General features: G+C 34.3%; 1 protein-coding gene across 29 annotated transcripts in view; it reads right to left on the minus strand.

Annotated features, from left to right (window-relative positions):
* Window positions 1-15,272, minus strand: part of LOC127837710 (fibropellin-1-like) — a 44,223-nt gene extending 28,951 nt beyond the window's left edge. For 26 of the 29 annotated variants that reach the window (XM_052365011.1, XM_052365010.1, XM_052365001.1 and 23 more), the window contains exons 1-7: window positions 15,221-15,272; window positions 8,296-8,378; window positions 7,222-7,293; window positions 6,627-6,744; window positions 6,094-6,141; window positions 3,682-3,732; window positions 2,894-2,950 (exon numbers count right to left, since the gene is read on the minus strand). In XM_052365011.1, coding sequence (XP_052220971.1) covers window positions 2,894-2,950; window positions 3,682-3,732; window positions 6,094-6,141; window positions 6,627-6,744; window positions 7,222-7,293; window positions 8,296-8,378; window positions 15,221-15,269 — 478 coding nt within the window. In that variant the 5' untranslated portion in view covers window positions 15,270-15,272. Of the gene's footprint in view, window positions 1-2,893; window positions 2,951-3,681; window positions 3,733-6,093; window positions 6,142-6,626; window positions 6,745-7,221; window positions 7,294-7,502; window positions 7,569-8,173; window positions 8,379-15,220 lie in introns of those variants that run through there. The other 3 variants (XM_052364989.1, XM_052364992.1, XM_052364990.1) reach the window with 3 other exon arrangements.
* Between the last annotated feature and the right edge of the window lie 2,576 nt (window positions 15,273-17,848).

Consider the following 17,848-nt stretch of genomic DNA (forward strand, 5'->3'; position numbering starts at 1 on the left):
ACGCATATATCGCGTCCGTTATGTTAATCAAGAGGGCGGCAATAAATTGTATAAAACTATTAAATATGTAAACCGGTTACAAATGAATATTGATTTAAACGTCCGTTAATATACCGCTGTACGATTTTATTTGTGCACTATCGTTACACGGTAACCGGTAAAATTTTGCATAGGTTATTTTACCCATAACGATTAAAATAATTAATGCAGACTTTTCCAAAATATCACACAAAACAATATAAATGGCTAAAATGGACAAGCGGATTAAATGATAGTGTGCTATTTGGATTTCAAACATCTTTTTACCCATGATATGCCCCAGGCCCCGTCCTATGATCCCCACGCTTTGCAGATGGTTTCTTGAGGTGGATACAAATTTGAACCAATGCTCTGTGATGATCTTGATAGGAAAACATAATGTAAAATCCCCGTTTTTATTGATTCATTATTCACATTTTATTAAACACACTAGATGCCTATTTATGAAATCGAGTTTACAGTTGAAATCACTTGTGTTTTTCATCTTACACACAAACTCATGGATATGAGCATGTACACGTATCTAACCCAGAGAAATTGACATAACAAAAGCAGATTCAACAGGGTTTGGTATAATTCACGGTACAAAAAGACAACGTCAAATGTGTATCATATTTCTAGCACAAAACGAAAACATATTTATTTAGAATTGACTCTTATTTCAACGAGCTTTCATTGGTCATAGCATTACCTTTGACAAAATCTATAAATACATGAAGCGTTTAATAAAATCCATCAGCATGAATACAGTAAACAATATAATTCGTTTGTACAAGAAGCACAATTAACTATTGCCGCTGTTTTTCGTGAATGATATGGCGAAGTGTCGAATCTTGTTTGTGCGCTTGCTCATTGGCCAAATATGTTATTAGTTCTGACTGCATCAACGGTACGGGTTAGTTTGTTATTAGTTCTGACTGCATCAACGGTACGGGTTAGTTTGTTATTAGTTCTGACTGCATCAACGGTACGGGTTAGTTTGTTATTAGTTCTGACTGCATCAACGGTACGGGTTAGTTTGTTATTAGTTCTGACTGCATCAACGGTACGGGTTAGTTTGTTATTAGTTCTGACTGCATCAACGGTACGGGTTAGTTTGAAGCTTCGATTTAGATTCGTCTTTAGAATAATGCACTCTATACAATTGATACGATATATACAATATTATTCACATGACACTCGAAGTTGAAGTCTGAATGTATGAGATATATGTAAGAATACATATGATACTAACATACCAATATTGCATGGTGTAATAAACACTTAAGAATAAATATAAAATTGTGTTTAGCTCTAGGTGATACAATATTGAAAATTATCGGCGAATTAATTCTAAATAATTTTCCCACTGAATAGAGACTTTTTTCAATTTGAAATGAATTTGAACCATATATTTTATATTGTCAATGTTCAAAGATACAAAACTTAGTAAATAATTACACATGTAAACATAAATAGCAGTAATCTTTATACAGTTGCTAGTTACAATTACTCTAACAATCAATATTGAAGTAAAGATTTCATCAATCGTTTTGGGTAATGATACAAAGCATAAGACATCGGAGCTTGTTTATTAGTTTTTTTATATAAAATATTTTTATTATATAATCAGATTTGGCTTTCATCGTCCACAATTATCCGCTATTGTGTTTCAAGGCCATCTTGAAAATGAAACACGTTGATATTTCGAAATAAAAAGAGAAGACAAAAAACTATTCTTCAGCGTTATCTCTTTCAGAACACTCTTCAATCGTGCACCTTCTACAATTTTGCATTTTAAGGATTATATTGACAAATTATTTGGGCATCGGATTTACGAACTAACATCAGCATTTTCATTTGACCTTGTGTGACTGTTGTTGTTGTATAAGATAAGATAATGAATAGCTCGTTTTAACTCAATACAATATAAAGAAGTGAGACTTCAGCTGCTGGAGTAGTATTGAATAATTATTATAAACGCTTAGTAGGTCCTTTATTTAAGGCAAGTGACCGATTGTCAAAACAGTACAAAACAGGACAATACACCACAATACAAAACAACATAAACACAAATAAGAATAAAGCTGGGGTCACCGCCTTGTAACGGTCAATGCAAAGCATTGGGGGTTTGAACCGGTTTTGGAGCGCTCAACCTCACACTTGGGCCAGCAATATTCATAATACATGTACGTGTAAATAAAATTTAACCTCATAACATTGTAACTAAAATTAAACAAAATTAAACTAAAATTAAACAAAGACGACTCGAACCCAGAAGATGACAGTCGCTATGCCTTAACATGGTAATGATAGAAGCAGCCCCAACACATAACGCCTTAAATCCACGAAAAATATTAATTGCAATTCGACATAGAGTGAATTATTCATTTCATAACTCAATTACAACAGGATAAACGATAAATAACTCGGCCATAAAACGTCCTTAAAGTTACTTATATGTAAAGAATAATGAAAATCATTAAGTAAATTAAAATGTGCTTCCTTTCTAAATATTACTGTGAATTAGTTGTCAAAGTAAAGTAAAAAACAAACATACATATCTTCTTGGATCTATTTATTTTCGCACTGTACTGTTAAAAATGGCTAACGGTATTAACCACAAAACACATATATGATCCTACGATTTAGGATGATCAACGATATTCATCTTTTTGTTGCATTAAAAACCAATTGAAAATGTGTTTTCATATTTTCCATTAATTTCGAAACAATGGCAACATTGAATTATGGTCAGTAAACTTTAGTCAGCATTTTTTAATAGTATTAATTACTTTGTTGAATAAGATTATCAGAAATGCGTATGTGGGGACAGGGTCAAATAAAACATAGTGCATGCATGGCTAATACACACCTGACGCTATTGTCGCTGTGGTTATCGAAGTGGACTTTGGCATAGATGGTGTAATGACTGAAACATGCATATGTATGAAATGACGTAAACGTTGCTCACAAAAAAAAACAGAACTTAAAAATCTGTTAACACAAGACGTTCGGTTCTATTTTTAATGCGGTCGTTTTGATACTTTCGAATATGTTGCACAAAAGATTAACTATTCGTTGTTATTATTTAATCGTATGCACCGGAGGTAAATATGAGAGATAACCTGTTTCACGTATACGGCTTGTGAAGCAAATCAGTCATGCACTTAAAAGTGACCGATTATTTATGTCACCTATATAGCACGTTCCCCTCATATAACGATTGGGCAATCAATTATTTGGAGGTATTGGTCTTAAAAGATATAATTGCGTGCATTGCATTGCATGTTGAATTAGATCATTTTATTTTTATAATCGTGTATAATAATTGCTATGTTTTCCTATTATCGTATCTTACTTGTTTATACATCAAACAACGTATACCATATGCATCACTTACAACAACGTTTACCTACTTAATCATGATGTATCTTATTATATATATTAAATGTAAATTAGGTGTATTATATCAGTTACAGTATACATTTAAATTATATCGATCACTATGTACATCATGTATATTATATCAAAAACACTAGAGAAAGTACAAGCGTTCACTAATTGGTCAATACATTAGTTACGTTCAAATGAATTATTTCTCTAGTTATGTTTGACATCATTTGAGAGTGATCAAATATAAATCAAAATATGTTGACATACCTGTGGTCGTTGGTGTTGTTTGTGTTGTTGTGGGCGAAGTGGCCGTGATAACTGAAACAGAAATCATATGATAAAAAGCAACCTAACCTCGCAATATCTATAAACATGCGCCAATAACCTTACGGACTGTTTTTCGATGCATTCCCAGAAAAAAACTTCACTTTTCTACTTCAAGCCATCTTTGTATCTCCATTCGAATCAAGACTATAGTTTGTGCAGTTTGAGTTACCTAATAGTATGTTTGATTACTCAGCATGCAAATATCGTCTGAAATAGTTTTTTAAAGTGCGTTGTTTTGATAGACAAAACTATGAGACGATTATAGCACCTATGGCTTTTAATGTCAAACATGGAATGACAATGGTTGTGGTGGCTGAGATACCTAATGCACATTGTCGAAGTTTCTTACGCAGATATGCTGAATAATGAATTGGTTCCTTGTTTTACATTTTCGTATACTGAATTAGGCTACTAAAGACAGCACACTTAATACAACGTTGAATATTCATTGAAATTTTAATAAATCTTTATTACATTTTAAGCTGGTGGTCGTCAAAATACAGACGACTACTCTCCGACTATATCTGACTATAGAGGCATAATTTTCGAGTAGTCGCAGTCTCTAGATTTTACATTTTCTCTTCTTTCTGTAAAAATATTAAAGGGAATTAGCATACATAAAAATAACGTGCATATTCCACATAAAGGCCTCGATAAACATCTTGATTTTTATCAACCTAGTTAAAGTATTAGACGATATGGACGTATTTCTGTCATCAGAGCACCTAACTGTGTTGTTTGACAAAGGAATTTAATAATGTGCATATTTCTTATTTAGCACTCTTTCCGCATATTAAGTTCCATTAAACTAGCTTAATAACTTTTTGAGTTATCACACATATCAGTTTAGGAGACAGACGGGCTAACGGTCAGTTCTGCAGACGGATGGACGACCGGCGGATACGCAGATAGTCCCATATGTTGCAGAGTAAGAGTTCAAAAGTAAAAACAGACAAACATAGAAAGGAACTATGTTCTACAATTTTATCAAAATGGTTAATGATACTTTTATGAATGCAAAACTGGTCACATCACTTCGTGATATGTTATAATGCGATTAATTATATATATCCTTGTTCAACTCAAGGTGGTGGGTCTGGTGAAGTACTAACTATACTTCACAACATACACAAAGTACGTTGCTGTGATGACATATAGATCCATTGTATGCGACTACCTGCAAGACTTTCGGTTTATACCATAAAAGGTAAACTATAAACATTCTATTACGAGTTTGAAACTCAACACATTTTCTAACAAATAAAAAAAACTAGCAATATGAATCGCACATGGGTAACAGGCTTTTGTAATATTTTTATCACGTGTATTAATATTTATATTAAATATATAATGCAAATTACGAATATAATGAGTCTTAAAATATTGTACAGAGCGTGTATTTTAATTTTAAAAGAAAAAAAGGGCAAACCTTTAAATTAGCAGATGAACTAAATAATGAATAAATAGTATAATAAATATACACTTTAAAAAAACATCTGCGTGGCTTTACACGGTGCTGATATATCAGAGGTACAGAGACAGAAACAATCGCATACTATCACCGCTACCAAAGTAGCACGAGCCATAGATGAACGGATCTTCACACAGCATTCGCAGTTTCTTTGAATATTATTTTTTTTGCTTTTGCATATGTATGTTGAATTAAATGCAATCATTCACAATACTATATGGGAGCATGAATAACACCAAAACAAAAACCTCGAAATCGGTGCTGCTTTACTTTAAAGGCTCTATACAATCACACGTTGCAAACGTAAATGCTTTGAAATCATTCAAATAAATAATCACGTAATTCAATCTACAACCTTCAATCAGAAAAGTTCATGTATTCGTTTTCTTAGGAGGTTTTTACACATATCTTTATCATTTTACACATCTTGATATCTGTTTATGCCAATGAATATATATAGAGAGAGATTTGTCACCCACACACATTAAAACCATTACACTTGACAAATCTAAAGATATCATTTAAGGACAATAACACAATATATCAATCCAGCAAATAAATGTAAATTGATATATGTATTTATGTAAGGTTTACGCCAACGTTTTATGATTATCTTTAATGGACGCGTTAGCTGTTTTGTTTTCATTTCAAATATATTTTCTAAACTATTATATTAAGAACATAATAGAATATAACTTCTATGTTAAAACGCAAAAGTTTTGTAAACTTTATTTGTCTTAGAGTTATCGATCTCTTGTTGATGAAGGACCAACAATTTGTAATTAATACATTCGTGTATTGCTGTTAGATGTACTTTGACAATTACATCATAAAACCCTAATTTAAGATTGATTAAAGATTAAAGATGTAAAGTTGCTTACTTGACACGGTTGTGGGATTCAAGATATGCGTGCCAGTTGTTAAGGGTCCTGAAAAAGAATTTATCAAGTAATCTATATACTGTTCCATGAAAAAAAAAGTTTCAGTTATAAACGAGAGTAATTGCAGTAAAAACAATAGAAATGAAAAATATCAAAAAGTCTTTAAGAACATACATATCTTGACACATTTCCCTCATAATCAAATTTAGTTTGTAATAGTAAGAATATACACCGTGTGGCATTTAAGGTACTGTATCTTATTAACGTTTCGTAATAAAGCAACACACGAACATAAAATTGCTTTGTTTTTGGCCACTAAAGCCATGTACGAAAGTTTAATAAACAACTAGTGAATATTTGTGTTATAAATTGAAGATTAACAAATGTCCGCCTATTAATGGTACGATGTGTGTTTTATGAATATCAATTTGTACATAACGTGTGTGTGTTAAGAAATTTAATAGTGTAGGTTTTGTGACTTTCAAGGAGCAATTCATTACACAGATTGTATAATAGTTAAGGTTCATCCATGCCTGTACAAAGTGTGCCTTGATTACACATATCTCCTTGGCAACATTTATAGCATAATTCGGTATCGCCGGTCGCACGCTTGCCAATTAAAGCATGGGTACCCATCTGACCGGGGCATGTCTGTAATTAAGTATATACATGTAGGCATGATACAATTCCAGAAACGGTACTGGGAGAGAACTCCACTGGTATTTCATTAAGAGTTCTTAATAATTGCTTATACAATGCAATCCAGTAGACACAATACGACAATAACTTATCTATAATTATTCAAGTTTGCGTCACATAATTGGAAATTTCAATGCAATCAACTGGTCATAATATAACGGACTTTGCGCAAAAAAAAAATATTAACGGCGGTAATATTAAACTAACTTTAAAGGAATGCTTTAGCACAATACTGTTATGATTTTTGTATAATAGATGCCCAAAGGATTTCGTAAAGTCAGTTTTTAGAGTACGTCGTTTTTTATTTGCCATATTATTATAAAATGCACACATCTGACTTATGTGCATCCGAAAAGCCTTACTTCATTAGAAAAAAACACAAGCGGGAAACTACACAAATAATATCGTTTAATCAAATGTAATACATACCTGACTATCTTGACAACCGAATTCGTACATAACCGGTCCGTCCGGTTTCAACACGTACTTAGCATAACATTCCTGAAAACCCAAACGGTTCGCATTATGTTATATTTTAAGCATTGTTAGGTGACATAAAGTACAACAGCGCTTTATGTCCAGCAAAATGCCAAATTTGAAAAACAACACCATTTGAAAATACCGTTATATATTGAATTTCAATACTAACTTGCGCAGTTGAACAAGTTGAAGCGGTAACACACGGAACTCTGCTAGGCAGGGATACTAACTTGCGCAGTTGAACAAGTTGAAGCGGTAACACACGGAACTCTGCTAGGCATGGATACTAACTTGCGCAGTTGAACAAGTTGAAGCGGTAACACACGGAACTCTGCTAGGCAGGGATACAAACTTGCGCAGTTGAACAAGTTGAAGCGGTAACACACGGAACTCTGCTAGGCAGGGATACTAACTTGCGCAGTTGAACAAGTTGAAGCGGTAACACACGGAACTCTGCTAGGCAGGGATACTAACTTGCGCAGTTGAACAAGTTGAAGCGGTAACACACGGAACTCTGCTAGGCAGGGATACTAACTTGCGCAGTTGAACAAGTTGAAGCGGTAACACACGGAACTCTGCTAGGCAGGGATACTAACTTGCGCAGTTGAACAAGTTGAAGCGGTAACACACGGAAATCTGCTAGGCAGGGATACTTACTTGCGCAGTTGAACAAGTTGAAGCGGTAACACACGGAACTCTGCTAGGCAGGGATACTAACTTGCGCAGTTGAACAAGTTGAAGCGGTAACACACGGAACTCTGCTAGGCAGGGATACTAACTTGCGCAGTTGAACAAGTTGAAGCGGTAACACACGGAACTCTGCTAGGCATGGATACTAACTTGCGCAGTTGAACAAGTTGAAGCGTTTAAACACGGAACTCTGCTAGGCATGGATACTAACTTGCGCAGTTGAACAAGTTGAAGCGGTAACACACGGAACTCTGCTAGGCATGGATACTAACTTGCGCAGTTGAACAAGTTGAAGCGGTAACACACGGAACTCTGCTAGGCATGGATACTAACTTGCGCAGTTGAACAAGTTGAAGCGGTAACACACGGAACTCTGCTAGGCAGGGAGGTACAAGTTAAGCACCGTGTTCCAGTTGCTGAAAACAAATAATTCATATTTTAATGGTGATAGTTTGTAAGATAAACATAATACAAATGATTGTTTAACGACTTGTAATTTGTACTTAAGAACTCTCGAAAGTACGGGTGTTTAATTATATAATTATATATATTATAACAATTAATTAGAATTCAATATCGACATGTAAAGCAAATATTGTTTCTTCGTTATTATTTGTAGTTTGTGTTTATATATTAAAGATGCGTAAGCTTATATATATATATATATATATATATATATATATATATATATATATATATATATATTGAAATTAAATTCATGATATCACTAGTTTTTGAAGTGAGATGTATAAGAACATAGATATGAATAATCTAACTCAAGAAACCGTATACTCTTATACACGATTAATTATCTATAGAAAACAAACAATACATACAATGACATAACACATTAAAAGTTATTAGAGCTTAGTTTAAACATATTTATTTCAAACAAGCATGTTTATACATACGATTTCATACAACATTTATAATAAATATTAACATGTTTGAATGGGATGAGAACGGAAGACAAGGTCTTATAGTGTTCTTCTCCCTCGCCTCAGTATATATACAGTTGCATGGGTTAGTACGAACATAATTGGATTCAAAGTTATTGGTCAAGAAAAACACTAGGCAAAAAAAAAAAGAAACTCAGATTACAGAGTGTCAATTGTTATACATGTAGGTAATAGTATGACAGTAGGAGATGAGGTGGTAGAAGTTTGGGAAACAAAAGAAAGAAGAAGGAGGTTTTGAAGACTTTGGGGGAAAAGGCGTAAGGGAGCCGTTCTGTAGCATATTTACGTATCGAATCGCTTACTATTAATTATAAATTTATGAACTGCATCAGCTATTTTAGTATTGATTAAGTAGTCACGAGTGTCGTCTCCATATAAAATAGTTTCAATGCATGGGGCGGAATATATAGATATCGTATTGATAAGTTCGCCGCGAATATGTGCATACTGGGTGCATTCGAGAAAGAAATGTGAAGTCGTTTCGCGGAGTCCACAGAGACACAAAGGGGATGTTACGATGTTGCGTCTGAATAGATGTTCATTTAAGGAGCTACAATGTGTTCTTAAGCGCGTATGTAGCGTTTGAGAGCGTCTTTCGCCGTATGCAAATAAAGGATTTGGAGTCAGTCTATCACTGTTTATGCGCCGTTTAAATGAAAGGATCGATTCAGCGTTTTTGACATCATCAGGAAGATTATTCCATTCCGATACAGTAGATGGAAGGAACGAGTTTGAATATAGTGATGTGCGGGCTTGAATTGTTTGTAAATGTGAAGAATTTCTAAGAGAATAATTGTTACCCGACCCCACTGTTGCGGGCAAAAGAGATTGTAAGAAAGTTGGAACATTGCTAGAATTCATTTTATACATTAATATTAATTTATGTTTACGTCTACGTTGACTAATAGATTCCCATCTTAACTCATTATAAAGATCATCTAATGAGACTAAGCGTGTGCATCCAGATGTTATTCTCGCGGCTTCGGTTTCGATTTTTTCTAGTTCGTCTTTTTCATATTGCGTGCAATTATCAAAAACAACATCTGAATACTCAAGAAGTGGTCTAATAAACGAAAAGTATATTTTCTCTAGGGATTTTCGATCAAGCATCGTTTTTAAACGACGCATTATATGAACTCGTTTCCATGCATTTGTCTTTATAAAAGAAATATGCGCATGCCAAGTACAGTCATTGGACATAAGTACGCCTAAATGCTTGTGAACATTAACACTCGGTATAATAATGTTTGACATAGTCAGTAATGGATGCGATGGTTTATTAATTTTTCGAGATATAAGCATGGATTCTGACTTTGACGGGCTAAAAGAAACTAACCATTTATCGGCCCAGCTGGAAATTTTATCAATATCTTCTTGCAATACGGCTGCAGTTTCATTTGGTGAATTTACGACCATGAAAAGACTAGTATCATCAGCAAACATATGTATATGTGCTTGAATGTCGGCGATAATATCATTAATATATACTAAAAACATAAGTGGGCCTAGAATAGAGCCTTGGGGGACACCGGCGATAATTTCCATAGGACTTGAATGTGCTCCCGGTAAGATTACTTTTTGTTTTCGATCAGTAAGATAATTGGATAAAAATGATAATAGATTACCTCGAATGCCTGCTTGTTGTAATTTATATAATACACCTCTGTGCCATACTTTATCAAAAGCTTTACTAATATCAAAAAATACAACTCTGACCTCAAGGCCATTGTCTAGGGCTCTACAAAATGTATCGTAAATATATGTTAGCTGATTAACTGTGGAATCACCAGGCAAGAAGCCAGACTGCGTGGGCGCAAAAAATGAATTTGCACGTAGAAAGTTAAAAATGTGTTTATGTAATATTCTCTCAAAGACCTTCTCAATAGTATTTAGCCATGATATAGGTCGATAATTAGACGCTAGAGATGGATCACCCTTTTTAAAAATCGGACAGACATTAGCAATTTTCCAACAAGAAGGCATTTTTTGAGTATTAAGACAAGAGTTAAACAGATCACACAATGGATAGCTTAATTGATGCATGGCTTCTTTTAGGATTCGATTATCAATTCCATCAGGACCGGATGCTTTACCTAGCTTGAGATATTTGATTGAGTCAATGACTTCTTCCTGGTTAATATGAATATACTGAAGACTGTTATCGTTTGAATTGTTCATGGGTGGAAGATCGTGATTGCTTTCGTCAATTGAACATTGGCTTGCGAAATACCTGTTTAGCATATCAGCTTTACATGAGTTATTTGCAACAAGGTTACGTGTTTGTTCATCAAAGAGAGGAGGAATTGAAGAACTTGTGTTGGTAGGAATAAATGTTCGAAGTGTTTTCCACCAGTCTTTAGCGCAAAGGTCGGATGACTTAAGTTTACATGCAATATTGTTAAAATATTCGTTTTTTGAATTACGTAAAAGTAATACGACATCATTCCTGACACGACGAAAATTTGACCAATGAGTATAACTATTTAGCTGTTTAGCTTTTCGGTATAGACGTTTTCGTTGTCGAATCTTTTTCTTTATGTTATTATTTAGCCAGGGCAGATCACGAGAACGTATACAAACATTTTTGTTTGGAATACACAATCCTGCAATTTCTACAATTGTTTTGGTAATATTTTCTGCATAAATATCAACATTATCACATTTAAGAAGATCCCAACTAGTGTCTGTCATTAATTGTCTTAGTTTTGAATAATCCCCAATGTCGTAACGCCAGATATGTCGATAAAAAGTTTTACATATGGGTTTTGTAAATGTTAATGTGACAAAGACAGGGCAGTGGTACCGAATAGATTGGTCTAAAAATGGTTCGCCTGTTCCAGAAAGTAATACAGTATTCGGATTACTCACAAAGATTAGATCAATAATTGAACATGTTTGTTCAGTAAAGTTTGTTGGCTCATGAATAAGTTGCGTTAAGTCGTATTGTAGACATAATTCATTAATTTTACGTGCCGATAATTCGGCAAGAGCGTTTATATTAAAATCACCTGTAATAATTATATCATCTATTCGTGTTTCTCTGGCTAGTCCTATAGAATCTTCGATGTATTGCATATACAATCTATCCGCACTAGGCGGTCTGTAAAACACGCCAAAAAGAATGGATTTATGTTTTGAGGCGAAAACTTCAATCCATATACATTCAACATTATTTAATTCGAGATCGTGTCTTCGTTTGAAAGCAATAGTTTCATTAACGTATATTGCAACGCCCCCATGAGGGTCGGATGGGCGATCCTTGCGGATTGGCTGGTGGAAGCCTTCAAAGAGGAGATCGGTCGATGGAATAGAACTATTTAACCATGTTTCAGTAAAACCAATTATATCATATTCACATAGGCCTGTGTAAAGAACATCAAGTTTTTGCATAAGACTTTGAATGTTGTAATGAACAAAACTTAATTTGTTTGTTGCTGATGCATTGGAAATTGATGTAGAACTGTTTGCCTCTGTATTAAGAGATTGATCAAGCGAGGTAGGTCCTGGATTTGGATGAATATCACCTGATCGTAATAGGACTATAGAGATCCAGCAACATGTTAAGACAATCAAGAGACATTTAAGAAGCGTTTTGAAAAATAGAATATCCGCATGCATGTTTTTTCCTATCAGGACACATTTTCGTGGGTGTTCAACACTCAATGATATGTTCATAGACAAGTATATATTAATTTGCAATGAGAAGAGGCTAATAATATTTAGCCATAGTTGACATGCATAAAAAGCGTGTAAGAATAGCGGAAAATTAGCTGATGCTTTATAAGCAATCATGACCGCGTTACCAGGTCTCTTTTTACTGTGCATTATAATGATATGCCCCAAGGAAGACAAGATGTGCCTGAAACGCTGACATGATACGTTTGTTGCATTTGACAATGCGATCTTTCGACGAGACTAAAGTTAACATTCGATTACGCTGTTTGCGACAGAACGGCGTCACATAGGAGTATAAGATATGGAGGAGAGTAGAAAATAGAGAGGCAAAGAGACAGATGATAAAGGATGATGATATGTTTGGTATCATTATCATGATATGTAAGGTTATGTTGGGTTTATACATGAGCTCATGATAACAACCTAGGATTAACAGCTAAGCATGGAATAAGTACAATTGAAAGTAGTGTACTTTTGAAAGGGACAGTTACAAACTGCATGCAAGTCATTGTAGTAAGCGTCTGCATAGCGATAATAATTTAAGAAAGCGTACACATATACATATATGAAAATGTGCAAGCACTTCACAACTTGCAAAAATATTGTTATAACATAATATACAGCAATATATAATGTTATACGGAACAAGCATAACTAAAGTGACATCTCAAACGAAAAATAAAAGGACACACAATAATTTGATAATGACAACGGATGTATATTGTATTATGCACTTTACCCATGCTTTCGTAGCTAACAATGGTGCAAAACCAACGAGCGCACATGCACAGGCAACACGCACGCACACACACACAAACACATGCAATACACGTTACCATCAATTTCAGTGCATCGTTGCACAAGTCGTTTAGATCTTATACTTATATGATGCAGTACCCGTTTATACTTATTACATATTTAGCACACATTGTTTTGACAGTTAAACGGAGACCTTTACACTATAAAAGGACGACAAACGCAGAAAAAAAAGCACGAAAAGTTAAAGTCCCAACGTGTTATTAACACATCTATTGACGCAAAAATACAAGTGTTTGCAAACAGATGCAGTACACGTTACCATAAATTTAGGTGCATCATTGCACAAGTGTTTTAGATCTTAAAATTAAATGATGCAGTATACACAGTTACACTATAAAAATGACCACAAGCGCAGGAAAAAAACGAGAGAATGGAGTCCCACCGTGTAATTAACACATCTATTGACACAAAAATACAAGCGATTGCTCGAAAAACATTTAGTTTTGATAAATAAACAAACAAATGCAATACACGTTACCATCAATTTTAGATTTTATGATTATATGATGCAGTACCCGTTAATACTTATTACATATTCAACACAGATTGTATTGACAGTTGCACGGATACCTTTACACTATAGGAAGACCACACGCAAAAAAAAACACGAAAAAATAAAGTCCCAGCGTGTAATTAACACATCTATTGACACAAAAATACAAGCGATTGCCCAAGAAACATTAAGTTTTGATAAATAAGCACACACACATTGAGTTGTCGATTCATGAAGCCTGAGGCCACTACCTGGATAGTTTTTACATTTCGTGCGTTAATAAAGACTTCTGTAAAACAACTGTATGCAAAAGGAATGCTTAGATAGAATAAGAAACTATGGATGCTATATTCATGAAACGTACAGCTAAGCATATTTGAAAATAATTACAACTAAACATAGTGTACTGCGTATGAATACAGCTTTTGTATCAGAATAATTTAAAATTTTCATGAAACGTACAGTTAAGCATATTTGAAAATAATTACAACTAACATAGTGTACTGCGTATAAATACAGCTTTTGTATCAGAATAATTTAAACACACTATAATTGTGTTCGTATTTTGAGAGAAGTTAAAATCAAATAGAGCTAGCAGCAGTAAAACAAGTATTTTCGTGATGTGGAGCTACATAACGGGATTTATAGATTAACTCTGAGCTTAGAGACATACCATATCGAATAGCGTAAACAAAAACGTTAATCCCGTGACAATCGTGCTGTTCATTTATAGCAGTATATTTTGGATATACACTGCACACAAAAAATTAGTACAGTAACATTTATTTATATTTGTCTAAATCAATTTCGCAAGTGATGCGTTTGACTTTTGACTGGCCGTTTTCCATCACCTTTATCAGCACTGTACCATCACTAGACCAGGCGCTTTCACATTTCTTTGCTTTTGCCAGTCCACGCGCGACAAATAACAAATGTGCACGTCGCTGGGTAAGGTCCTCATTGATGAAAACCCGATCGTAATCGCTATTAGAGCTTGTGTTTCCGTCTTGGAACAGTCATTGTAAAACATTTTGAACTTAAATCAGCTGCAACAAATACCAAACCTAACACCTAGCCCACAAATAGTCCTAAAATACTCACTGTTAATACACTATAACATTATTTCATTGCAATATAAACGTAATGAGAAAGGTAGACCTATTGTGTCTCGTTGATCAATGATAGGGTTTCCAAATGGACGATTTATAGACCACTGTTGAGTGCGAGTATCGCATATTTAAATCGATAAACGTTTTACAATGGACAAATACAACATCGGAAGAAAAAAAATATTTTTTAACTAGTCAAATACCTGAATCGAAGCAAAGGAACAAGCACCCGGCAATGATTACAAGGTTCATTTCTGAAATACAAATTAACTTATCTTGAAATCGCAGTGCCTTGCCCATAATGTATTACAATGTATGCAATTGAAAAACATATATATATATATATATATATATATATATATATATATATATATATATATATATATATATACTCATACTGGGTTAAATATAGGGTCTGTGATATATTTCCGGAGTGTTGGGTACTTCCCTTTCCCATGCTAGTATCCAACTGAAAAATAGCGTGTTTTATGCGAATTACCTTCAACAACCTATATATAACTCAAAACTTAATATATCTAGTTATTTCTGCAGACAAATAACATATACATTTTTTTACTTTAAACCTCGTATCTGGGTCCCCATGACCCAATTATTTTTTTATATATGTATACTCTGTGATACTTTATACCGACATACCGGGTCCCTGAGATAGTGTCACTTGAAATACGAAACATTGTTTGCTAAAAAATGAGTTGGCCTTGAGCATAGTTATATCTTGCGACACTCGCATTAGAATTGTGGTTAAGATCTTCTCGACCTCAAACTTTATATATTAAATCCTCACGATCAGATTTGTTTGTATTTGTGTGGCCTATGCATGAATCGCTCTGCATGGTTTCCTTGCATAATACATTTAATAACATTTTGAGTCGAATTCATTTTACAGAGGGAATGACACAATGGTGAACTAAATATGTGTTTAATGTTATTTTAATATTTTTTTGAATTTTTGCATTATTTGACTACGTATCGTGTTATTTTCTCCTGTTGCGTGATTTTGTAGTCGCCGGAACTTTTAAAAGCACAATGTCCTTGGTTAAACAATTGAGATAATGTAGGATAGAATCATCCTTGTAGAAATCATTGAATTATATAACAGTGGTGTCCGTGTGATGCAAGCAGCTATAATGAAACAGTTGTCGCTATAACAGTTTCATTGCAAAGATACGTAAAGGTAAAACAGTTGCGGATCGTTAATGGTAAATAGATATGACAACCAAAAACAAAACATTTATAGGATTATTAAATTGAAATGAAAAATAGAAGTCAAACGAATATTTAAACGTTATAACAATATGTATTTACTTATTGTGTTTAAACCTGACGTGATGTCACCCTGGCGTGACACGAGTATAAATGTTTTTTATGATAGCTTCGAAAAGGATTTCAAAGATAATGACTAAAACACGCAGCGATTCCTAGTACAAGAAGAGTACCGCTATTAAGACCACATTGAACACTGTAAATTGCAATTTTTCAAGATTGCATGGTCCCAAAGTATTGAATAAAGAACAAAATACCCTGTTAATTATGAAGTCCGACATGCTATTAAGACCAAGCTGAAAGTAGCGGAACTTTACTGTAGTTTTATGTGCCTTCGTGGAAAATGATCCAGTCATCGATATTCGGTCCACTTCCTCATGTCCAACAGAAAGATATTCATTTCGTGCTTTGAACTATTCTGAAGATTTTAGTCATAGTTATGTCATAAATATCGAATAGGGACTTGTAAAACCAGTTTTTTAACTTGCATTATTGCTTCGCAAGAATGGACCTGTAAAAATGCTTTCAAATTAGTTAAAAGGAAGGTATTTTGAAAAAAAATCTGATTTTGTCTTATAAACAAAAAAAAAACATTGAATGTGATACATAACCCATCACAGTATCCAATAACAGACGGACGAAAAGATTTGAGTATAGCCTATAACACTTGCGACTGGGTATAATACATAAGAACCTCCAATAACTAAAGGCAGTGGCTAGTCGTACAGTCCCGTACGGCTAGACAAGAGGCTAACCGTACGGCCCCGTACGGCTAGACAATAGGCTAGCCTTACGGCGCTGTACGTATTATAGCCTTTCCTATTGAGATTGTCTAGCCGTACGGCTTATAAAGTATAGAATTGTCATTTAGTGCTGTTAATCAGTAATATGCAGCAAAGACAAATAAGCGCCCGAGCCGATTGTGACGAAGATATTTCGTACATATTTTCCTAAAATAAGGCTAGTATTCCACCAATCCGCATCCGCATCCGTATCCGCGTCAGTATCCGCAAAATCGTTATACGGACGCTATATTCCATTTATCCGCAAACGGATGCGGACGAGATAGGGACGGCATTTAGCACGATGAGAGTAGCTGTCATCTAAAAAATAAACTGAAAATCTATCGAATTCGTGAAAAAATACCCGGAATTATACAACCAACGCAGTTCTGCATATCGTGACTCTGATTATACTTTAAAGTTTAAATGTATGGAAAATCATAGCCAAGGCACTAAAAGAAGATGTTTCAGGTATTTACCATTTGTATCCTTTTACGGACAGAACGATGATTTGTACCTTATATCTACTTAAATTCACGCTTAGCAGCTTGTCCTTCATTATAATTATCTCAATAATTATAATTTTTAGTTTTATCCATATACAAAAATAAAGATACGTTCGACGTATGCGGATAAATGGAATATAGCGTCCGTATATTTTGCGGATACGGATACATTTACAGATAGATGGAATAGTAGCCCAAGAATGCTCACTTGAGCGTTCTATTGCGGACGCCTATTCGCGTGCGGATACGGATGAATGGA

This window comes from Dreissena polymorpha, chromosome 7, assembly GCF_020536995.1.
Source record: "Dreissena polymorpha isolate Duluth1 chromosome 7, UMN_Dpol_1.0, whole genome shotgun sequence".
NCBI lineage: Eukaryota > Metazoa > Mollusca > Bivalvia > Myida > Dreissenidae > Dreissena > Dreissena polymorpha.